General features: G+C 44.5%; 2 protein-coding genes and 1 pseudogene across 2 annotated transcripts; all 3 read left to right on the top strand.

Moving 5' to 3' along the window:
* The first annotated feature begins 7314 nt into the window (after positions 1–7314).
* Positions 7315–8243, top strand: LOC100340299 (olfactory receptor 7A17-like; annotated as a pseudogene).
* A 7978-nt stretch (positions 8244–16221) lies between these two features.
* On the top strand, positions 16222–17151 carry LOC100339041 (olfactory receptor 7A17-like). The gene has a single exon (XM_008252375.4). The coding sequence runs from the start codon at positions 16222–16224 to the stop codon at positions 17149–17151; it is 930 nt and encodes a 309-aa protein (XP_008250597.3).
* Positions 17152–23136: 5985 nt separating this feature from the next.
* Positions 23137–24066, top strand: LOC100340553 (olfactory receptor 7A10-like). The gene has a single exon (XM_070059294.2). The coding sequence runs from the start codon at positions 23137–23139 to the stop codon at positions 24064–24066; it is 930 nt and encodes a 309-aa protein (XP_069915395.1).
* The last annotated feature ends 220 nt before the right edge of the window (positions 24067–24286 follow it).

Here is a 24286-nt window from a genome sequence, read left to right as displayed (position 1 = left end):
AGTTACTGGAATTAAGACTTATTCTATGCATCTGCTCTCCCACAATATGGCGCTGGGAGAGAAGAAAACAGCTTCTACACAGCTGCCTCCAGTTCAGCCAATAAACTGTAGGACTTGCTCCTGATTGGAGGAGAGCAGCGTACTCGGCGTGTGGGCAGCCGAGTTGGGATTGGCGGAGGAGGACTATAAAGGAGGAGAGAGACGGCATGCACCAGGAACATCTAAGGGGAACATCTAAGGGAACACCTGTGCAGCCCCCGAGAGAGCCGGCCGGCGGTGTGCCGCTCCCCCGCGGAAGTGGGGAATGTGGCCAGGGGGAACTGCCCTTCCACGGAGGTGGAAGGGACAGTAGCCAACCCGGGAAGAACCAGCAGCAAACCCGGGGAGGGCCGAGCAGACCAAAGAACAGCGCAGGGTCCTGTGTCGTTCCTCCACGAAGAGGGGGAGCGACATAATGGTGCCGTGACTCAGATATGAAGCCTAGGCAGGGTTCAGTGTCGCTCCTCCACGAAGAGGGGGAGCGACATAATGGTGCCGTGACTCGGATATGAAGCCTAGGCAGGGCTTAGTGTCGTTCCTCCACGAAGAGGGGGAGCGACGCTGTAGTTTCTCATGACAGTAATCCACATAATTGGTAATCATTTTTGCTCTGATTGCAAGCAAAGTCATTTTCTGGTATTGATCTCTTTTTTCAAGATGAATTTATGTGGTCATAGAAAATCTGGGGGTGAGTTATACACAGTGGATGTTTTCAGTTGTAGGCCTCCTGCAGGGATGATAACCTTCATCTGTCCCCCTCTGGCCTGAACACTGGAGGGGACTTTATCTGTCTCTATAGATAGACCCATAAAACCTAAGCCATAAGCCGTCTTAAAGCAACACCACCATTAGGAAATCAGAACAGGAAATGGGGAATTGGTGCAGGGATCTGACTGCAGTCTGGCTGCTGGCAGAGCTGCCTTGTAGTGGGGAATTTCCCCTTCTCACACACATTGAACAGCAAGTGCGAGAGCAGCTGTCGGAGGTGGCTCCATTGGAGTGCACGGAGGCACTGGCGCAGCAGTCCCCCACCTGTGCCCCAGGGCTGGAGACTTGGGAAAGCAGAGGCTGGGCACCGCGCCCAGAGCACGAGTCAGCATTCCTGTGAAGTTCATCCTCCACAAACTGTCCAGGGACAATTTCCCACGATCTGCCTCATATGTCCTACATTCTCTTCTCTCTCAAATTTGAACAACCAGTCTGACTATTCTTTTTTATAATTAAAATATGTACTAGTGATTGCTATAAACTTCCCTCTTAACACTGCTTTGGCTGTATCCCATAAGTTTTGATATGCTGTGTTGGCATCTTCATTCATTTCCGTGATTTTTTTTTTATTTTCCATTAGATGTCTTCTATGACCCCACTGTTCATTCAGGAGCATGTTGTTCAGTCTCCACGTGTTTACATACGTTCTAAGATTCTTAAGTTCTTAATTCCCAGCTTCATTCCATTGTGGTCAGAATAGATACATTATAAAATTTCAATCTTTTTGAATTTGTTGAGACATGCTTTATGGCCTAGTATATGGTCTAATCTAGAGAAAGTTCCACGCATGATGAAAAAAATGTGTATTCTTCAAGTGGGGTGAAAGGTTCTGTAGATATCAGTTTGGTCCATTTGGTCCATAGTGTAGATTAGCTCTGTTGTTTCTTTGTTGATTCACTATCCAGTTGGTCTGCCTGTTGATGAAAGTGGGGTGTTGAAGTCCCTCGTTACTACTGTAAAATCTGTGATTTTAGCCATAATGTAGGTGGAGCACTACGATGTTCCCTGGTTTAAAGGGACAGTTGTAAGTGGAATGAGTTAGAGTTGGTCTGGTCGACATGGTTACAGCCATTAGAGAAGGATGGGAACTTCACACCTCAAAGAGGAATACAGCCCATGGATGTGTAATTAGGGGAAACACAGAAGATAAAATGGATGTGAGGGGCCAGGTGTTCAGTGTTGTGGTTAAGATGCCACTCAAGTGATGCTTGCATCACAAACAGGGTGTTTGCATTCCATGTTCCGCTCTCCTCCCAATTCCAGCTTCCTGTTCACGCACACCCAGGAAGGCAGCAGGTGATGGCTCAAGTGTGGATTCCTGTCACCCACGTGGAAGACAGGGATTGAGTTCTGGTTTCCTGATTTTTGCCAAGTCAAGCTCAGCTGTGGTGTGCATTTGGGGAGTAAACATCTCTTTCTGTGTGGGGAGCAACTCGGACTATACTGTTACTGGAATTAAGACTTATTCTATGCATCTGCTCTCCCACAATATGGCGCTGGGAGAGGAGGAAACAGCTTCTACACAGCTGCCTCCAGTTCAACCAATAAACAGCAGGACCTGCTCCTGATTGCAGGAGAGCAGCATACTCGGCGTGTGGGTAGCAGAGTTGGGATTGGCGGAAGAGGACTATAAAGGAGGAGAGAGACAACATGCACCAGGAACATCTAAGGGGAACATCTATCTGAAGGAACACCTGTGCAGCCCCCGAGAGAGCCGGCCGGCGGTGTGCCGCTCCCCCGCGGAAGTGGGGAAAGTGGCAGGGGGAACCGCCCTTCCATGGAGGTGGAAGGGACAGTAGCCAACCCGGGAAGAACCAGCAGCAAACCCGGGGAGGGCCGAGCAGACAAAAGAACAGCGCAGGGTCCTGTGTCGTTCCTCCACGAAGAGGGGGAGCGACATAATGGTGCCGTGACTCAGATATGAAGCCTAGGCAGGGTTTAGTGTCGCTCCTCCACGAAGAGGGGGAGCGACATTTCTGTTTCCCTCTCTCTATGTATCTTTCTCTCTCTGCCTTTAAAATAGCTATAGATAAACAAATAATTTTAATGTCACATATACACACAATGGAATACTATTCACCCATAAAAAAGAATGCATTTTGTCATTTCAGACTTCATGGATGAACCTAGAGACATTGTGATAAGTGATAAGCCAGGCACAGGAGGGCAAAGACCTCATGAGTCACTCATGAGAAGAATCTTACCACACTGACTTGTAGAAATGGATAAGGGAGCTGTGGTTAGCAAAGGCCAGGGGATGTAAATGGAAGGTGGATTGGTGAGCAGTTGGTCAATGGGTAGAACCTGTCTCAGGGACAGAGCAGTAAGTTCTGGTATAGGGTAACTACAGCTAACAATCATGCAGTGGATATTTCAAAGTAGCTAGAAGAGGGGATTCTGAATGTTCCCAACTCAACAATATGATCAGTGTTTGTGACCGATATGCCAATTACACTGATTTGATGATAACAGGTCTATAATGCACCCCACACCTCCCACTTTCCTCCATAATTGTGTCAAATAAAATACAGAAAAATGCAAATGAATACACCTTTTCAAATTAACAAAACAGCTCTTAATTTGTGATATGATTGCTAATTCATAAGAAGTGAAGAGCCCTGGTTTTACATCAGAGAAAGAGTTTTCCTCTTCTTGAAGAAGGAAACACCAATGTTCTGGAGATGTCTGCAGCCGTGTCCCCAACCAAACTTGTGGACTGAAGAATCCTAGGGTTGTCTTCAAGATGGGTTCTTGCATCTTGCAGTCTGGAGAAAATGTTGACTCAAATAAGTTGCTGAGACTTTTGCTCTCTGGGAGGCTGGAGAGTTCACAGAGAAGAAACCATGAGAACTTAGAGCACCTGACTCCCAACCTGGACTCTTGGGAACAGGGAACAACAGGAAAAGTTCTTTCTGCCCAAACGTGTGTGCTCCCCAGGGAAATGGGGTGCTTGCAGGAGATGTGTCTAATCAGCAGAGACAGGGAGCTATGAATTCACTGGGATCTTGGTCTGGTGCTGGGACTGATGTTTCACTCCTCCCTGCTGTCTGTGTGGGTCAGAGCTTCAGTGTCCATCATCAGCCATCTGGGGGGAGTCACACCTCCACCTGGAGACAGCCTCACAGAGAACCCACGCAGGTGAGTCTGAGAGCCCAGTAGGCCCTGCAGGAAAGGCTCAGAGAGAACGGAAGCTGAGAAGGTCTACCCAAGGGTCAAATCTGTCTACTTCCAGGTGAAGGAATTGCAGCATTTGCTTGCTTGGTATTTACACGTTGTATTTACTTGCGATGTTAAAAAACAACAAAAGTATCCATTGAAACCAGGAGCCCAGGGCTCTTTGCTGCTGATGAAATGGCCAAGGGGGGAAATTCTATCAGAGTGGGGAATGAGAAGCACGAAGTTGTTCCAGTACAATAGACCCCCCCCCCAAAAAAAATCTTTGCAATAAGGAGAGGGATAGTCAGGCAAGTGAAAGTGTTTCTTTTCTTATTTTTAATATTTGTTTATTTAAATTTTATATGAAATGTAAAGAGACAAAGACACAGATAGGAAGAGACCCATCCTCTGCTGGTTCACTCCCCAAATGCCTTCAACAGCTGCAGCTGGGCCAGGCCGAAGATATCAGGCACTCAGAACCCTAACAGGTCTCCTGTGTTAGTGGCAGTATGACTGTGACCTCCCAGAGGGTGCACAGGAAGAAGATGGAATCCAGAGCAGACCCAGGACTCGAATCCAGGCAACCTGATCAGGGATGAGGTGTCCCAGGCAGCACCATAAACGAAGGACCAAATGTCCATCTCCATTTTTTTATTTTTGAAATGATGATTGTTGACAACTGATGAGATAGATTCACACCAAGAGATTGTAAATTCTACCTGCAGGAGCATGTCATAAGACATGTCTTTTGTGGCTATTTATCTCAGCTATGGGCATTCCCAAGGAGGAAAGTGCACAGAATGAGTGAAAAAGGCTGTGCTAAACAAGTGTGCTTTCCAGCCAGCGCCGCAGCTCAATAGGCTAATCCTCCACCTAGCGGCGCTGGCACACTGGGTTCTAGTCCCGGTCGGGGTGCCAGATTCTGTCCCGGTTGCCCCTCTTCCAGTCCAGCTCTTTGCTGTGGCCAGGGAGTGCAGTGGAGGATGGCCCAAGTCCTTGGGCCCTGCACCCCATGGGAGACCAGGAGAAGCACCTGGCTCCTGCCTTCAGATCAGCACGGTGCGCTGGCCGTAGCGCGCCACCCCTGGCGGCCATTGTGGGGTGAACATATAAAAAATAAAAAAACAAGTGTGCTTTCCAATTATATCTTTAACTGTCAAGCTGAATATACGTGTGGGTTGGTAACAATTTACTTTAGCTAATACAGATTGTCTTGCTAGAATTTTGCCCTGTACTTTTGGGTTACAGTTTTGTTTTTTCCTGTACTAATTGCACTCTTTCCAACTTACAGCTTTGCTGTTCTCCACTTCATTCCTGTGTGTGTGTGTGTGTGTGTGTGTGGGATGGGGAGAATCTATGAATGTGTCCTCAAATCTCTCATGCTGTATTATTGCCTTCTCCCATTGCTTTGCCAATGCAAAAATGTTCATTTGTCTCATTAGAGTTAGTATATCTGATTTACATAATATAAATTTTCATTTTTTGACAGGCAGAGTGGACAGTGAGAGAGAGAGAGACAGAGAGAAAGGTCTTCCTTTTACTGTTGGTTCACCCTCCAATGGCTGCCGTGGCCGGTGCACTGCGCTGATCCGCTGATCCGAAGCCAGGAGCCAGGTGCTTCTCCTGGTCTCCCGTGGGGTGCAGGGCCCAAGCACTTGGGCCATCCTCCACTGCACTCCCTGGCCACAGCAGAGAGCTGGCCTGGAAGAGGGGCAACCGGGACAGAATCCGGCACCCCGACCAGGACTAGAACCCGGTGTGCTGGCGCCGCATGTGGAGGATTAGCCTATTGAGCCGTGGCGCCGGCCCATAATATAAATTTTCATTTTTTGATCTCTGATATCCCCCTTGTGCTTTTTGTCTTCTGATTAGATCTGTTTCTAGAAGCTGCATCACCTGTATCGTCATTTGCAATTTATTCTTCTTTATCCTTTGGTTCAGTGTCAACTTCTGCGCTCATAGACATGTTCACATCCAAAATCTCTATATAAGGGAAGTGATAATATTCAATGCTATTTCAGGTTTATGTTCTAAAGGACTTTTTTTAGTACATCATTTTATTTGTAAATCTTGAGAATGCATCTTGAATGGTTTGCTCCTGTAGATATCTTTAAATTTTTGCTTTTAAAAAGTAAAAATCAGTTTTGCAAATGCATTGAACTTTTCAACCACTACACTTAACCTAATTACATTTTCAATGTTATGGATTTTTGCATAAATTTATAGTTTTTAAAAATTTTGGTGTGTGTTTAGTATAGCTTTTGGGACACTTAGGTTGCCTACATCCCATATCAGAGAGCCTGCATTTAGTTCTCCGCTCCACTCCCTGTTCCAGCTTCTTGCTACTGCATATCTTGAAATCAGCTGTGATGGCTGATTTCGAGACTCACTGGCTGCAATGTGGCCCAGCTCTGGCTGTTGTAGGAATTCAGTGAGTGAACTGGTGAATGGAAGAGCACTCTTTCTTTGCTTCTTTTTTTCTTTCCTACTACCTTTCATCTCTCTACCAACTCTATTATCTAACTAGCTAGCTATCATCTATTTATCATCTGTATCTCCAATGCCATCTCTTTTTTCAGTGTCTATGACTTTCAAATCAGTTAAATAAAAATAAATAAATGAATAAAACAAATGAGAAAATGGTTATACCAGAACACAGATCCACCGTTTCTTGCCCATAGCAGTTTTCATGCTGACCCTCAGGTGGCATTTGCACCCACTTCATAGTGAAGAGAACCCGATTTAACCAGCGTGTGTGGTTATCCACTTGTAGCCCTGTCAGGGAGCCCACAGATAAGAGGACATGGCAGCAACAAGGTTAGATGCCACAGTTGTTTTGTGTTTGCGTGACTGTGTGCCCCTGCTCTGTGATATGAGAGCAGTGTTCACAGCTAGGATAATAGGGCTCCATATTCCAAGGCTCATTGTTTCGGCACCATGGCTCTTACCTAGGCACTTGGTAGAAAATAACACCCTCCACCCATGCTCCATCATGCCTACTTTCTTTTCATTCATAGCATTTATGTGTTCACTGATATTACAACTCCATCATTGGTATATGGAAAATTTTGTTTTCAGCATGGAAGACATGTTCAGGAATTAACTTATACTGATAAGGCAGAAGAAAACTTTCTAATCGAAAGAGTATAGTATGTACATGAAAAAGTGAGGGAAGAAAACCTCACTCAAAGATGACAATACAAGAGTCCCTTAACTGGACTAGATCCACATACACAATATAGAAATTGATTTTTTAGCCTAAAAAATATAGATTGTAATTTTCACACAGATGAGCAATGTTTGAAAATGTCTCATAATATGCATCTCTTTGTAAGTGGTCACCTCAAGTGAATGGAACCACAGAATAATACAGGACTTTCAGAATTCCTCCTTCTGGGATTCTCAGAGGACCCAGCACTGCAGCCCCTCATATGTGGGCTCTTCCTCTCCATGTACCTGGTCACTGTGGCTGGGAACCTGCTCATCGTCCTGGCCATCCTCTCAGACCCCCACCTCCACACGCCCATGTACTTCTTCCTCTCCAACCTGTCCTTGGTGGACGTCTGCTTCACCTCCACCACCGTCCCCAAGATGCTGGTGAACATCCAGACGCAGAGCAAAGCCATCACCCATGTAGGCTGCATCACCCAGATGTTCTTCTACTTGGTTTTTGCAGGTTTGGACAACTTTCTCCTGGCCATGAATGCCTATGTCCGGTTTGTGGCCATCTGTCACCCCCTGCACTACATGGTCATCATGAACCCCCGGCTCTGTGTGCAGCTGGTCCTGGTGTCCTGCGTCATCAGTGTCCTGAATGTCTTGTTACACATCTAATGGAGCTGCAACTATCCTTCTGCACAGACTTGGAAATCCACCACTTTTTCTGTGAACTGAAGCAGGTGACCCACACTGCCTGCTCTGATACCTTTCCTAATGAACTCATTCTGTACTTTGCATCTGTGCTGCTGGGTGGAGGTCCCCTGGCTGGGATCCTTTACTCCTATTCTAAAATCATTTCCTCCATCTGTGCAATCTCCTCAGCTCAAGGGAAGCATAAAGCATTTTCCACCTGTGCCTCTCACCCCTCTGTCATCTCCTTATTTTATTGCACAGGATTAGGTGTGTATTTTAGCTCTGCTGTTACCCAAAACCGACACTCAGGTGCCATGGCCTCGGTGATGTACACTGTGGTGACCCCCATGCTGAACCCCTTCATCTACAGTCTGAGGAATGAAGACATAATGAGGGCTCTGAAGAGATCTTTTGAAGGGAAACCATAGGTTTGCCAATTGTCTTGGGGCTAAAGAACTGCCAAGCATTACCAAAATCAAAGCCCCAGACTCAGAAATTCTTTTTTAAGATTTATTTTGTTTATTTGGAAGTCTGAGCGACAGAGAGAGAGAGAGAGAGAGAGAGAGAGAGAGAATATCTTCCGTGTGCTGATTCATTCCCCAAATAGCCACAATGGCCGGGGCTGGGCCAGGCAGAAGCCAGAAGCCAGGAGCTTCATCCAGGTCTCCCACGTTGGTGCAGGGGCCCAAAAACTCGGGCCATCTTCGACTGCTTTTTCATGTTTTTTTTTGGGGGGGAGATAGATGCATTTATACTCTATATGACGTTTTGAAATGGCAGTGATATCCAAGTGGCAGACAAATGAGTAGTTGTGAGGTTTGGGTATTGGACCAGGAAACGGTGGTCATGGCTGTAAGAGGGCTACACAAGTGGTCTTGTGGTGATGCACCTGTTCTGTGTTTGGCTGTTCTCAGGGCTAATATCCTGTTCACTGTCACTTCACAAGATGTTACAGTTGGGGAAACTGAGCCGTGGATGCAAGATTTCATGTGTTATTTCTTACAAATGCATGACCACATACAAATACCCTGAATAAAAGTTTAATTTAGAAGTGTAAGTGAAAAAGGTAACAAGTACAAGAAAAATATTTATTTAAATGCACAGGACCCAGCGTCATCGTTCACATTCTGCTTACAACCACAAAGACTCGTAATGCATCCTGTGTTTAAAATCACCAAAACACCCGAAAATGTACATTTCCACAAATTCAGTCTCCACAAATCTCCCAAGATTCTTTACAATATTTACTAATACATTTTCTTCTCTCTCATGCTGGAGCAGTCACAATATCTTGGAAGAAAACCATGCTCTTTTTTCTCAGAATATATCGTATTTCATAAACTCTTCACAAACTTAATTCTCCCCTGTTTATCACAATGTTTATCAGTTACCATGCAGCTAACAACACTGCGTCATCTCTAGAAATACATATGTAATTTTTTCCCAACACAATCCTCGTGAGCAAGCAAATGGCTGTCAAGGGGTTGGCATCTGGTGCAGAAATTAACATGCCTCTTTGGATGTCCACAGTCCACAGACACTTTCTGGGTTCTAGTCCCTGCTTGAGTTCTCGTTAAGCTTCCTGCTACAGAACATTCCAGAAGACATCAGTTGAGAGCTAAAGTATCTGTGTCCTGCTGCTCACTTGGGAGACCCAGATGGAGTTCTAGGATCCTGGATTTAGCCTGGCCCAGGGGCATTTGGAAAGAGTAACCAATGGTGGAAACTTACCTTTTTCTCTTTGTAGCTTTCTCTGTCTCTCTGTCTTTAAATTAGTATAAATAAATAAATTTTTTGAACAATAGTACAAATACACAATAAAATACTACTCAGTCATACAGAAAAATGAAAAGACTTCCTTTTGGACAGTATGGATGAACCTGGACGTTATGACAACTGAAACAAGCCTAGCATAGAAGGGCAAACCCTGCATGCTCTCAGCCCTAAGTAGAATCTTATGAAGTTGATCTCATAGACACAGATAGTAGAACAGTGGAAAGGCCAGAGACAGTAGGTGGCAGGGGAGGATGGGCAGTGGTTGGCCAAAGGGTACAAAATCTCAGTTGGAAGAGAGGAATGAGTTCTGGGGTCTATTGAACAGTAGAGTGGCTACAAGTTAACAATAATGCACCATATATGCCATAAAAAAGAAGAAAGGATTTTGAGTATTGCTAACTCAAGATAAGATCAAGGTTTAGGTGGCAGATATGCTAATCACCACAATTGTCCATAACACCATGTATGCTTACATCCATACATCACACTTTTGCCCATCAATTATGTGTCAATTAAAACAAAACTATGAGTTAATACATCCCTTCCAATTAACAAACATTTTATCAGGGAGCTAAATGACAGCTCTTTAATGTGTGATATAATTTCTACTTCTTGGGAAGCGAAGGGCCCCTGGATTTACATCAGAGAAACAGTCTCCCCTTCTTGAAGAGGAAAAAAAAAATCAATTTTCTGGCGACATCGTGAGCTGTATCCCCAAGGTAACTTTTGCTTTGGAGACAATGGGGACATCTTCAAGAGTTCTTCAGTCGTGGACTCTGGAGGAAACTTTAAATCAAGGACAAATGGCTGCGAGCTTTGGCCTCTGGGATGCAGAATTCACAGAGGAGATCATCAGAGCTGGGCTCACCTGACTTCTCACCAGGTCTCCTGGGAACAGAGAATCAGCAGGAAAATGTCTTTTTGCCCAGACCAGCATCCCCATAGGGAGAGCAGGTGCTCAGTGGCCAGGACCACAAGAGGCGGGTGTGCCTAATGAGCAGAGTCAGGGAGCTATAGGTTCATCCCTTTGCTATTTTCCCTCACAGTGGCCTTGCATACGACATGGTAGTCGCTCTCAGAGTTTTGATTTGACTCAGGGGCTTCACTCCTTCCTGCTGCCTCGCGTGTGATCTCTGGATTTCTCTCTCCATCATCAGCCATTCCAAGGAGCAATCACATTTCCACATGGAGACCCTGCTTGCACAGAACCAATCTAGGTAAGTCTCATAGCCCCAAAGGTCCTGCAGGAAAGGCTCAGAGGCCATGGAAGTTGAAAATGTTCACCTGAGGTCAACTGCTGGCTAAGCCAGTTCATTTCAATTGGTCTGTAGTGTTCATTTGCTTTCTTAATTAATTAGATATTGTATTTATTTGCTATGCTTAAGACCAACAGAGGTGTCCATTGAAGCCTCTGACACACAACTGACTGTTGAAAATAAATTGTGGCAGTGGATACCGCCCTCATAGCAGGGATGTTGAAGCAGAAAGTGGTTCTACTGGAAGCAGAATATGGACCTAAACATCTATGGGATTGAGGGAAGGAGAAAAATTGGGGGGAGGGGTAGTTGTGGAGGGACACACAGGGAAGTGAAGGCATTTCTTTTTTGTATTAAAAAAAAAACGTATGTAGCCTAATTTCATTTGGAAGGCAGGGGTATAAAGAGAGAGACAAAAACATACAAACAGAAGGGAGGGAGAGAGAGTGAGGGAGTAGGGAGGGAGAAGGGAAGAGGGAGGGGGGGAGGACAGAGAGGAAGAGGGGGAAAGAGAGAGCGAGAGAGAGAGCGAGAATCATCCAGTGATTCACATCCCAAATGTGTGCAAATGCTAAGACGGGGCCAAGGAAAAGAACTCAGGGACCTAGACTTCAGTCTAGTTCTCTGAGGGAGACAGGAAACCCAACTACTTGAACCACTGAAGCAGCCTCCCAGAGGGTCCATTAGCAAGCATCCCAAGTAGCATCTAAAATGCAGTACAAAATACCCAGGTATTTTTTTTGAAGTGGTGCATTGACAATGTTTTCTGCTGATGAGCTGGACTCAGACTATGATATTGCTTGCAAACATTACCTGCAATGGCCTGTCATAAGAGAGAACATTTTATGGGGATGGCACTGTGGCAGAGCAGGTAAAGCCACTGCCTGCAGGGCCAGCATTCCCATTTGTGTGCCAGATCGAGTCCTGGCTGTTCCACTTCCAATCCAGCTCCCTGCCAATGTGACTAGGAAAGCAGCGGAGGATGGCCCATGTGCTTGGGCTCCTGCGCCTATGTGAGAGACCTGGAGGAAGCTCCTGGATCCTGGCTCCTGGCTTCAGATTGGCCCAGCTCTGGCCATTGTAGCCATCTGGAGACTGAACCAGCAGATGAAAGATTCCTCTCTCTCTCTCTCTCTCTCTGTGTGTGTGTGTCTGTGTGTGAGTCTGTGTCTGTGGGTGGGTGTGGGGTCTGTGTGTCTCCCTTTCACTCTAACTCTGCCTTTCAAATAAATAAATAAATCTTTTATAAAAATAGAACTTTTGCAGTATTTTCTTTCAGCATAGGCTTTCCCATGGAAAAAACAATGCACATAACATTTAAAAAGGAGTATGCTGGGGCCAGTGCTGTGGTGCAGTGGGTGAAGCCACCGCCTGCAGTGCCAGCATCCCATATGGCACTGGTTCAAGTCCCAGCTGCTCCACTTCTTATCCGGCTCTCTGCAATGGCCTGGGAAAGCAATAGAGGATGGCCCAAGTGCTTGGGCCCCTGCACCCACATGCGAGACCTGGAGGAAGCTCTTGGCTCCTGGCTTCTGATTGACCCAGCTCCAGCTGTTGCAGCCAATTGGGTAGTGAACCAGTAGATGGAAGCCCTCTCTCTCTCTCTCTCTCTCTCTCTCTCTCTCTCTCTCCCTCTGCCTCTATGCCTCTATGCCTTTATGCCTCTATGCCTCTATGCCTCTCTGTGTGTAACTCTGACTTTTGAAAAAATATTTTAAAAAAAATGGACTATGCTAAATAGTTTACTTTGTAATTATTTCTTTACTAATCAGGCTAAATGCACTTATGTATGTCATCCCATTTACTTTATCTAGCACTTTGCGTTTGAATATTGGCATCAGGTAGGGTTTATCTCTGCTTTGATTGCATTATTTCAAACATGAGGTCTTGTGTGTGTTGCTTGCCATTCATTTCTTCGTGTGTGTGTGTGTGTGTGTGTGCGTGTGCGTGTATTTGAGTGATGGTTAAAGTCTAAATATATTGCATCACCAGATCTATCTTACTGTCTATCTTATTGCTGTCTTGTTGCGCCCTCCACATTTCTTTGTCAATGCAGAATGTTCTTGTACATGTGTTTCGACTTTCTTTCCATGTTTCTGTTGTCCTCCATAGTGCCTTTCCTCTCCTCTGACCAGATCAGTAGCTACAGGCTGCATCCCCTTCACCATTGTTTGGAATTCATTCTTCTTGACCCTTCGACCCAACATCACCATTTCCACTCAGGGCCACATTACCATCCAACAATTCCAGTAAGTGAAGTGGCAGCATTAAACTCTATTTCCTGTTCACTTTTTTAAAAAAATTTGGTTTATTTGAAAGCAGAGTAATAGAAAGGGACCCTTCCTTCTCTGGTTCACTCCCCCAAATGTCTGCAACATCTGGAGCTGGGCCAGGCAGAAACCAGGAGCCTGGACTTGGCTCTTCCACATGGTGTGACAGGGATCCAAGTACTTGAGCCTTCTTCTACTGTCTTCCCAAGTGCATTAGCAGGGAGCTTTATCAGAAGTGGAACAGCTGGAACTCTACTCAGAGCCCAGGTGGGGTGCTGGTGTGACAGGTGGTGCTGCCCAAAAACGCTGGTCCCTCCTACTAATTTTTTTTTTAAGATTTATCATGGGGTCAGCACCATGGATCACTTGGATAATCCTCTGCCTGTGGTGCCGGCATCCCATATGGGCACCGGGTTCTAGTCCCAGTTGCTCATCTTCCAGTCCAGCTCTCTGCTGTGGCCCAGGAGTGTAGTGGAAGATGGCCCAGGTCCTTGGGCCCCTGCAACTGCATGGGAGACCAGGAGTTAGCACCTGGCTCCTGGCTTCGGATTGGCGTACCTCCAGCTGTGGCAGCCATTTGGGGAGTGAACCAATGGAAGAAAGACCTTTCTCTCTCTCTCGCTCTCTCTCACTGTCTAATTCTGCCTGTCAAATTTAAAAAAAAATTAAATTAAAAAAAAGATTTATTTGTTTATTTGAAAGGCAGAGTAACAGAGAGAGAAGGAGAGAAAGATAGAGATCTTCCATCCGCTGGTTCACTCCCCAAATGGCTGCAATGATCCCGGTTGGGGCCAGGCTGAAGTCAAGAGCCAGGAGCTTCTTCTGGGTCTTCCACATGGGTGCAGGGCCCAAGGATTTGAGCCATTCTCCACTGCTTTCCCCGGCGCATTAGCAGAGAGCTGAAGCAAAAGTGGAGGAGCCAGGACTAGAACCTGAGCCCAAATGGGATGCCGATGCTGCACGGCATGGTTTTAACCCACTGCAGCACACTGCTAGCCCCTCTTGCTCATATTTTAAAAGATTTTTAGTTATGTCATTTTGTTTCCAAATCTCTGTGAATTCACCTTGAATTCTTCATTCATATAGATGTGTTCAAATTTTTTCCTTTAAAAATAAAAATTAGCTTTATAATTGCATTCAATTTTGTTCCACACAGTTGTTTTCAACTACGATATTTAATTCCCAAGTTTATTCTTTGTTGTATACATTTGTAGTTCATGAAGAGTTGTTCTCTCGGGGCGGGGGGGCATTTGTTGTAGCAGTTGGGACATTCAGGATGCCTGCACTTCATTTCAGAGTGCCGGGGTTCAGTCCTTTGCTCCATTCCTGATTCCAGATTGTTGCTGAGGCACGACTTAGCAATCATCTTGATGGCTCATGTACTTGGGTTCCTGGCCCCCACCTGGGAGACCTGGCTTAACTTCTGAGGTTCCTGGCATCAGGATAGCCCAGGCATGGCTACTGTGGGCATTTGTTGAACAAACCAGTGAATGGGAGATCTCTACCTGTCTTACCTATCCATATATCTACTGATCTATCTATATCTGTCTCTAACCCTATCTTCTCTTTTCAATAAATGAAAAAATAAACCAAACAATAAAAGGGAGAAAATGGTTGTGCCTGAATTGAACTCTTTTTATTTGTTCATTGAGGCTTTCAAACTGGCATTTCTGGATGGTATTTCCACAAACTCCACAGCAAGGAAACCTGATTTGACCAGCATGTGTCATACCCACTTGCAGCCCAATCCAGGAGGCCAGGAATGAGAAGAGCATGGTAGAAACAAGGCCCAGAAGGCCATAGTTCCTGCATGTTCTTCTGCATGTGTGTGCATGTGCATGCATGCCTCTGCTTTGTGGCATGACAGCAATACTAACAGACTGGGTACCAGGGCTCTACATGGCAATGTTCATGTATTCCAGGTGACCCTCAGAATACAGAGATCAGAACTCCATCAATAGATGGCATTTAGAAAGAATTTATGTCACATCACAGAATCCATTAAAAATCATAAGCATAATGGTAGTTATCACAGACAAGGAAAAGGGTGATGGCAGATGGATAGGAGAGGTTGAATCATGGATGATAAATTGTAGTTAGAGAAGAAGTCTGGGGTTCTATTACATAGTAGTGTGACATGGCTGTAGTTAATGTTTGCATACTGGAAAATTCTATATTTTAAAAATATCTCTATTTAATATCTGTGTACCAGAAAATCCTCTATTAAAAGACATAGTTACCCTAATTGGAAACTACAGAACAGATACAGCTACTGACATATCACACAGTTGCCCCACAAATACCTGCAACTATTATATGTCTGATTAAAACTTTTCACAATTTAAAAGAAAGTTAGCAAAAGGAAGCTAGTAATACACACGAAAGTGTAGTAATAAAGATGATTAAGATGCAGGAGGCTCATAATGTGGACAACGGACTCTGTGTTTCAATGCTTCAGAAGTAGTGGGGAGGGCACCTCTGTCTCAGCTTCCTCTGGGTGCTTCTCCTGCCATTCTTCCCCTAGCTCTCTGCCAGCACCTCACCTGTCTCCTTTGGAGTCCTGATGTTAGGTAAGAGCACCTACCCCACAGCCTTTGCACTGGCTGACCCACTGCAAGCCACTCACTTCTTGAGATCACCTGTGACTCATCTCTGAGCCATGGAATCCTGTTTCTAGTCTCGCTGGGCACCTGCCTGAAGTCACACCCTTCACGCATGCTCCATTGTGTCCACTTTCTTTTCATTCATAGTGTTTGTTTGTTTGCAGACACTCCTTCATCATCAGGATGTAGGAAATTCTGCTTTTCAGCATGGAAGACCTGTTGATTGCACAGTGCTAAGAACTGGATCAGAAATCAATTTCTATAGCTTAACTGCAAAAAAAAAGTCTACTTAGAAGAATATGTGCATGAACTTTAGTGAAAATGCTAGGCGGGAAGGAAGCCTTACTCAGAGATGACAGTTCCCAGATGCATACATGCAAGGCAGAAATCAACTTACTGCCTGCAAAGTAAGAATCCCAACATTTCACCTATGTGACCAATGACTGATTCTTGAAAAACAGCCTTGTTGTTGATCTCTTACCAAGTGGTTACCTCAAGCGAATGGAACAACGGAATGATACAGGACTTTCAGAATTCTTCCTTCTGGGATTCTCAGAGGACCCAGCACTGCAGCCCCTCATATTTGGGCTCTTCCTCTCCATGTACCTGGTCACTGTGGCTGGGAACCTGCTCATCGTCCTGGCCATCCTCTCAGACCCCCACCTCCACACGCCCATGTACTTCTTCCTCTCCAACCTGTCCTTGGTGGACATCTGCTTCACCTCCACCACCGTCCCCAAGATGCTGGTGAACATCCAGACGCAGAGCAAAGCCATCAGCTATGCAGGCTGCATCACCCAGATGTTCTTCTACTTTCTTTTTGTAGGGTTGGACAACTTCCTTCTGGTTGTGATGGCTTATGACAGGTTTGTGGCCATCTGTCGCCCCCTGCACTATACGGTCATCATGAATCCCAGGCTCTGTGTGCAGCTGGTTTTGGTATGCTGGGTCATCAGTGTCCTCCATTCTTTGTCACACAGCCTACTGGTGCTGCGGCTGTCCTTCTGCACACACCTGGAAATCCCCCACTTCTTCTGTGAACTGAATCAGGTGATCCACAGCGCCTGCTCTGACACCTTTCTTAATGATCTGTTTCTGTACTTTGTATCTGTGCTCCTGGGAGGAGGTCCTCTGGCTGGGATCCTTTTTTCCTACTCTAAGATTGTCTCCTCCATCCGTGCCATCTCCTCAGCCCAGGGGAAGTATAAAGCATTCTCCACCTGTGCCTCTCACCTCTCTGTCGTCTCCTTATTCTATTGCACTGGGCTAGGAGTTTACCTTAGCTCTGCTGCTACCCCAAAATCACACTCAACTGCAGCAGCCTCGGTGATGTACACTGTGGTCACCCCCATGCTGAACCCCTTCATCTACAGTCTAAGGAATGATGACATTAAGAGTGCCCTGAAAAGTATTTTTGGAGGGAAACTATAAATGAGCCAATTGCCTTGGGGCATAAGAAGTGCCAAGAATTGCAGGGCTCACCACTCAGAGCCAGAAATTCTTACTCTAGATTCTGATTAAGAAAATAGAACTTTCTTGTTTATTTGCTAGAGTTTACATTATGTAGATTTCAACCTCCCACACAGTTTCAGTAACTCAATTACTAAGCCTTTTGTTGTCTGAATCCCACTTGTTCCCCTTTGATATTTTCATGCTTTCCCAAAGTTCATCCTAACACTGGATCAGAAATATTTGAGAATTTGTATGTTTCTCATGGGACGGTAAGGACATTTTAAGAATGGGTTTTTTCTTACCTGCCATCTATTGTGCAGAGTGCTGTTTCTCTGGAAAAAAAATAAGTTTCATGTTTTACTGCTCTTACAGGTAGATGACACATGGTAACTAAGATTATTTACATAACTCATAGTACAGGAAAAACTGATACATCTGTTTTTCTCTTTTATGCCCAAAATTGCTGTGTATATTACATTAAAATATACTACTTTAATGTCTTTGCTGGATAATGCAGTTTAACACACTTGAGTGCTTCATGTCTCATTGGATTTTATCTCTGCATCTAAGGCCCTACATGTATTTCAGCTCCAAGACCACTGTGTTGACCCCAAACACAGCAGAACAGGGCTCCAGAGATATCTACTCCAATATTTTTCTTAGGTAGATTTTTTTATGTATATAATATTTGAAATATGAATGGTGAAGAACTGAACGGTTTCCAGAGAGCAGATATTGGGCCCAAAGAGAGGTGGCTATGGCTAGAAATGGGCTACATGGTAGACAGTGTGTTCATACACCTATTTGGTACTTTGGTTATTCTGACTGCTAATATCTTGGGTGTGTTATTTTACTGCTATTTTGATGTATGTTACCAGTGGCAAAACTGAGCCAAGGTTTCTTACAAATGCATGCTCATCCTCAAATTCAAGTTTGATTTAAACACACAACTGAGGACAGGTGCTTGGCACAGCAGTTAGAAAACACTTTGGGATACCTGCATCCCATGTAAGTGGGTCTGAGTTCCACCTCTAGTTCCAGTCCAGATTCCTCACTCTGTGCACTCTTTAAGGCAGCAGATATGGTTCTAGAGATGGGCTCCATTCCACCCACATGGGAGAACTGGATTCAGTTCTTGGCTCCTGTCTTTAGCTGCTACATCCCCGGCCATTTTTGACAACTGTGGAGTGAGCCAGTGGAAAGGAACAGTCAAAATCAATCTCTCTCTCTCTCTCTCTCTCTCTCTCTCTCTCTCTCTCTCATTCTTTCCTTTCAGATAATAACTACTTTAAAAATTAATAAAAACTGTGCATACTCTTCTCAGCATTGAGTCTACTACTATTGTCATTATTACTATTGTTCTCTTACTGGACACTTTGATTTCTTGCCCAGTTTTCTTATTCTTGTATTTTCAGGTCTGTGTAGTTGTTCAAGGTCTCTTTGGGGTCCAATCTCTGGGGATTCTATTTCCACACTCTCACCCCTGTCTCCTCTTGCAAAGACTGAGACCATCTTAGACCTTTCATACATGATCCAGAACCAGACAAGGATGCCCACTCTCACCATTACTACTCAATATAGTTCTGGAAGTTTTATCAAGAGCCATTAGACAAGACGAAATAAAAATAATACAAATGGGAAAGAATGAAGTCAAATTATGCCTGTTTGCAGGTGACATGATTCTATATATAAGAGAACCAAAAGACTCCACTAAGAGAATATTGGAAACCATAAGAGAGTTTGGTAAAGTTGCAGGATAAAATCAATACAAAAAATAGGTACCTTTTGTATACACAAATAATGTCATGGCTGAGAAAGAACTTGTGAGATCAGTCCCATTTACAATAGCCACAAAAATATTTAAGAGGCTGGTGCTGTGGTATACTGGGTAAAGTGGCACCAGCATCCCATATGGGTACTGGTTCAAATCCCAGTTGCTCCTCTTCCAATCCAGCTCTCTGCTTGTGGCTTGGGAAAGCAGTGGAAGATGGCCTGAGTCCTTGGGCCCCTGCAAACATGTGGGAGACCCAGAAAAAAATCCTGGCTTATGGCTTCAAATCGGCCCAGCTCCAGACATTGTGGCCATCTGGGGAATGAACCAGGGTATGGAAGACCTCTCTCTCTCTCTCGCTCTCTGTGTAACTCTGTCTCTCAAATAAATAAAATCTTTAAATAAAAATAGGTAAAAAGGGCATATGCTAATAAGTTTTCCTTGCAATTATTTCTTTGTGGAAATAATTGAATAAATACATTTGTGGTTTTATTAATAATTTGCTTTACCCACTGTTGGGTCAAATTCTGTTTTTGCACCATGCAGTCATAGTATTTTGATTCTTGCTTTATGGATTGCATGCTAAAAAGGTAAGAACTAGAATTTTAACTACCTTTGCTATCATTTAGTTCTTTTCTCTATGTATACAAGCATATGGGGGATTTTATGAACATGAAAAACATATTTCCTTGAGTTCAGTAGCCCTGGCACCTTCACTATTCCCACTTTCTACTTTCACCTGCATAATTTTGTGCTATCATACTATATCCTGTGGTCCAACTCTCCTTGACACCTGAACACACACATTTCACCAGTTCATCCTCCACAAATCTTCCACAGTTTTCCAAAGTTTTATTCATATGGTCCAAGTTTCCTTCTCTCTCATGTTGGAACAAACAGCCATGATATCTTAGAATGAAATCATTAATTTTTCCTCAAAAACAATTACCCTCCTATTTCATAATACATTATATTGTACTTAACATCACAGAACCTTAATATTTAGGTAATGAAAAAGTTTTGAGTTGATGAACAGTCCACTTTTAATGTTCAAAGCACTTACATTCACCTAGTGTACTCCCTAACAATTATATTTGAATTTCCCAAGGAAATTCTATAAGACATTAAAAAATCCCGACTAGAAACCATCTCACAATACTTCCATGCTAATCATTTTAACAGTGTGAGAATGTGAGGCCATTATCTATGCAAGAACCCTAAAGTCCATGGGTGTGCTGATGACCAGAGACATCACTGCTTATAATTAAAACAAAAACATTGGACTGGTGCTACAATGTAGTGGGTAAAGCCGCCACCTGCAGTGCTGGCATCCCACATGGGCACTGGTTCTTGCCCAGCTGTCCCACTTCCCATCCAGCTCTCTGCTATGTCCTAGGAAAGCAGTAGAAGATGGCCCAAGTGCTTGGGCCCCTGCGCCCATGTGGGAGACCTAGAAGAAGCTCCTAGCTCCTGCCTTCACATCAGCACAGCTTCAGCCACTGTGATGATTTGGGAAGTGAACCAGCGGGTGGAAGACCTCTGTCTCTGACTCTCCCTCTCACTGTCTGTAACTCTACCTCTCAAATAAATAAATAAAATGTTTTTTTTTAAAAAAAAGAAAGAATGAGAGAGAGAGGAAGGAAGGAAGAAAGGAAGGGAGGGAGGGAGGGAGGGAGGGAGGGAGGAAACAACTACCAACACCCAGGATCATGCTTTGGGAGGAATTTTAGAAAAACACAGACAAATGCAAATGCAGAGGTGTTATTGCTGTGATTTTAGTCAGGCAGCAGGTGGGACACTACCCAGTTCTCTAGTCTGAAAGCACAGTTGGATCCAAGCTGACACTTTGCAAGTAGAAGGAGTCAAATTTGATGTGGTTGATATGGTCACAGCACCTTAGAGAACGCAGATGTAAGGAAAATTGCATCTCAAAGGGGAGAAGAATTTAAAATTTTCTCAAGGACTTGGTGGGGAGTGCTAATTAGGGGAAAGCATAGCAGATGGTACAAATGGATGTCAAGGTGCAGAGGCTAGGATGCCTCCTGCGATGCTCACAGTCCAGACTTTACAGTGCAAGACTGAGATATGCATCTGCGTTTCCTGCTACCTAACATTCCAGCAGACGTTAACTGATGGCTAAAGTACTTCGGTCCTTACTGCCCATACGGGAGACCAAGATTGGGTTCTAGTTTCTGTCTTTAGCCTAGCTCAGGCCTAGCTTCTGTGGGCATTTGAAAGAGTAATGGGTGGAAACCTCTCTCTCTCTCTCTCTCTCTCTCTCTCTCTTTCTCTCTCTCTCTTCCTGCATCTCTGTCTCTGCCTTTAAATTAATACAAATAAATAATCTTTACATGTGGAACATATACAAATTCCTTTTCAGCCACAAAAAACAATGAAATTCAGTCACTTAGAACAACGTGGGTTAGCCCTGTGGACATTACAATAATTTAAATTAGCCAAGCACAGAAAGAAAAATACTACATGATGTCAGGCATAAGTAATCTCTTACAAAGTTGATCTCACAGAAGTGGGATAGTGGAATAGTGGTTAGCAAAAGCCAGGGAGTACAAGTGGGAGGGGAAGATGGGCAGAGGTTGGTCAGTGGGTACAAACTCTCCAACACATGAGAGGACTGCATTCTGGCATCTACAGCACAGTATGTAACTACAGTTAACAATAATAATGTACTGGATATTTCCAAGATAGAGGAATTTTGCTTGTTCCCAGCTCAAAGAAAGTGTAAGTGTTGAAAGAGATGGATACTCTAAATTACCCTTATTTGATCATGGCCCAATGTACACATGCATCCAAACGTCACACTGAACTCTTTAACCTGTGTGTCCATTAAAATAAGATAAGTGTTTCTCTTCTAGTTAACAAACATTCTATAATGACTAACTAAGGACAGCTCTTACGATGCGATGTAACTAATAATGTTTAAGATAAGAGAAAGGACCAGTTCTCCCTATTTTTAAAGAGGGCAACAAAAACTTTCTGGAGATGTCAGCAGCTATAGGGGCATCATCAAGGTAAGTTCTGTCTTGGATTCCAGGGCAAACTTCAACCTGACAAAGGGAAGCTGCTGGGAGGTAGCAAAGTTCACAGAGAAGGAATCAGGAGAGCTGGGTTCACCTGACCACTGACCTGGCCTCCTGGGGACACAGAAACAGCAGGACAATTTCATTCTTCTCAGACCAGCATCTCCACAGGGAGATCAGGTGCTTAGAGGTTGGAACCCCAAGGGGGAGTTGTGCCTAATGAGCAGAGACAGGGAGCTGTAAGTTCACCCTCTGCTGCCATCCCTCACAGTGTGCAATACTGGGCTGCAAGGGACAGGCTGATTTTTTTGAAGTCTTCATCAGACTCAGGGACTAATGATTCACTTATTTCTGCTGTCTGTGTGTGACTGAGCTTCAGTCTCCATCATCAGCCATCCAGGGAGGAATCACAACTCCACGTGGAGACCCTCACCTCAGAAAACCCAACCAGGTGAGTACTGCAGAGAAGGATCAGGGAACATGGAAGCTGAGAACATTTACCTGAGGCCACCTGATGGCTACCCCAGGCTATTTCAGATAAAACAATCACGTTGTTAGTTTCCTTTTTGATTAATTAGTTTTTGTATTTATCTGTGATGTGAAAATGAACAGAATTGTACATTTAAACCAACACAGGACTCATTGCTTTCAATTAAATGATTGCAGTGGAAACCTGAGCAGGGATTGAGAGGCAGAAAGTGGTTTCACTAAAAGTAGAACATGGATCCAATTAATAGGAGGAGAAAAATACAGTGGTAATGGAGGAGAGATCCACAGACAAGGGGGGGATATTTATTGTTTATTATTGTTCATTTCCATTCTGTTTACGGAGAGGCAGATACAGAAAGACATAAGGAGAGACATCTCCCACGTGCTGGTTCATGTTTCAAGTGCATGGAACCCAATTAATTGGATAACTACCTGCTGCCTCTCAGGGAAGAGGTGGGACAGGAACCATGGCAGAACCAAGTAGAAACCCTACTCACAGATGCTAAGAGGCAGTCTTCTAAACAGACCCAGAACCTTGCACAAAACACAGAAATCTATTCTCCGGCTGCTAAATATAGACTGTAGCATACATTTGTAAGAGGAAGGATTCTGTGTATTAAATGTTGTCTTGCTATTTTTTGCTAAGCTGGTGGTCATCATAACCAAATGAAACAAAGCAATGGAACACAGCTGTCAGAATTCCTTCTCCTGGGATTCTCAGAGGACCCAGCACTGCAGCCCTTCATATGTGGGCTCTTCCTCTCCATGTACCTGGTCACTGTGGCTGGGAACCTGCTCATCATCCTGGCCATCCTCTCAGACCCCCACCTCCACACGCCCATGTACTTCTTCCTCTCCAACCTGTCCTTGGTGGACATCTGCTTCACCTCCACCACCGTCCCCAAGATGCTGGTGAACATCCAGACGCAGAGCAAAGCCATCACCCATGCAGGCTGCATCACCCAGATGTTCTTCTTCATGCTATTTGCAGAGATGGACAACTTTATCCTGGCTGTGATGGCCTATGACAGGTTTGTGGCCATCTGTCACCCTCTGTACTACATGGTCATCATGAATCCCCAGCTCTGTGTGCAGCTGGTTTTGGTGTGTTGGGTCATCAGTGTCCTGCATGCCTTGTTGCACAGCCTACTGGTGCTGCAGCTGTCCTTCTGTGCACACCTGGAAATCCCCCATTTCTTCTGTGAACTGAATCAGGTGATCCACAGTGCCTGCTCTGACACCTTTATTAATGATGTGGTCATGTATTTTACAGTTACGCTGTTGGGTGGGGGTCCACTGGCAGGGATCCTTTACTCCTACTCTAAGATCGTCTCCTCCATCTGTACAATTTCTTCTGCTCAGGGGAAGAATAAAGCATTTTCCACCTGTGCCTCTCACCTCTCTGCTATCTGCTTATTTTATTGCACAGGACTCGCTGTGTACTTTAGTTATCCTATTACCCAAAACCCACAGTCAAATGCAAGGGCTTCAGTGATGTACACAGTGGTCACCCCCATGCTGAACCCCTTCATCTACAGCCTGAGGAATGAAGACATAAAGAGGGCCCTGAAGAAGTCTCTAGGAGAGAAATCATAAATGTGCAATTGTCTTGGGGCTGAACAAGAGCCAAGGATTTCAGGGATCAAAGCCTCAGCGTTGGAAATTCCTGCTGTTGGATCTGATTGTGAAAGTAGAATTTCCTCCTCTGTTTATGTGCTGGACTCTCTATCATATTGATTTCAACCTCTCTGTGCATTTTAAACAACTCACATAGAAAGTCATCAGGGGTCCTCAGTATCCCACAGGTTTTCCCTTA

This window comes from Oryctolagus cuniculus, chromosome 16 (assembly GCF_051225735.1).
Source record: "Oryctolagus cuniculus isolate XC-2025 breed Fujian yellow rabbit chromosome 16, ASM5122573v1, whole genome shotgun sequence".
NCBI lineage: Eukaryota > Metazoa > Chordata > Mammalia > Lagomorpha > Leporidae > Oryctolagus > Oryctolagus cuniculus.
Note: the sequence above shows the minus strand (reverse complement) of the source record. Positions and strands in the feature narration are given on the sequence as shown.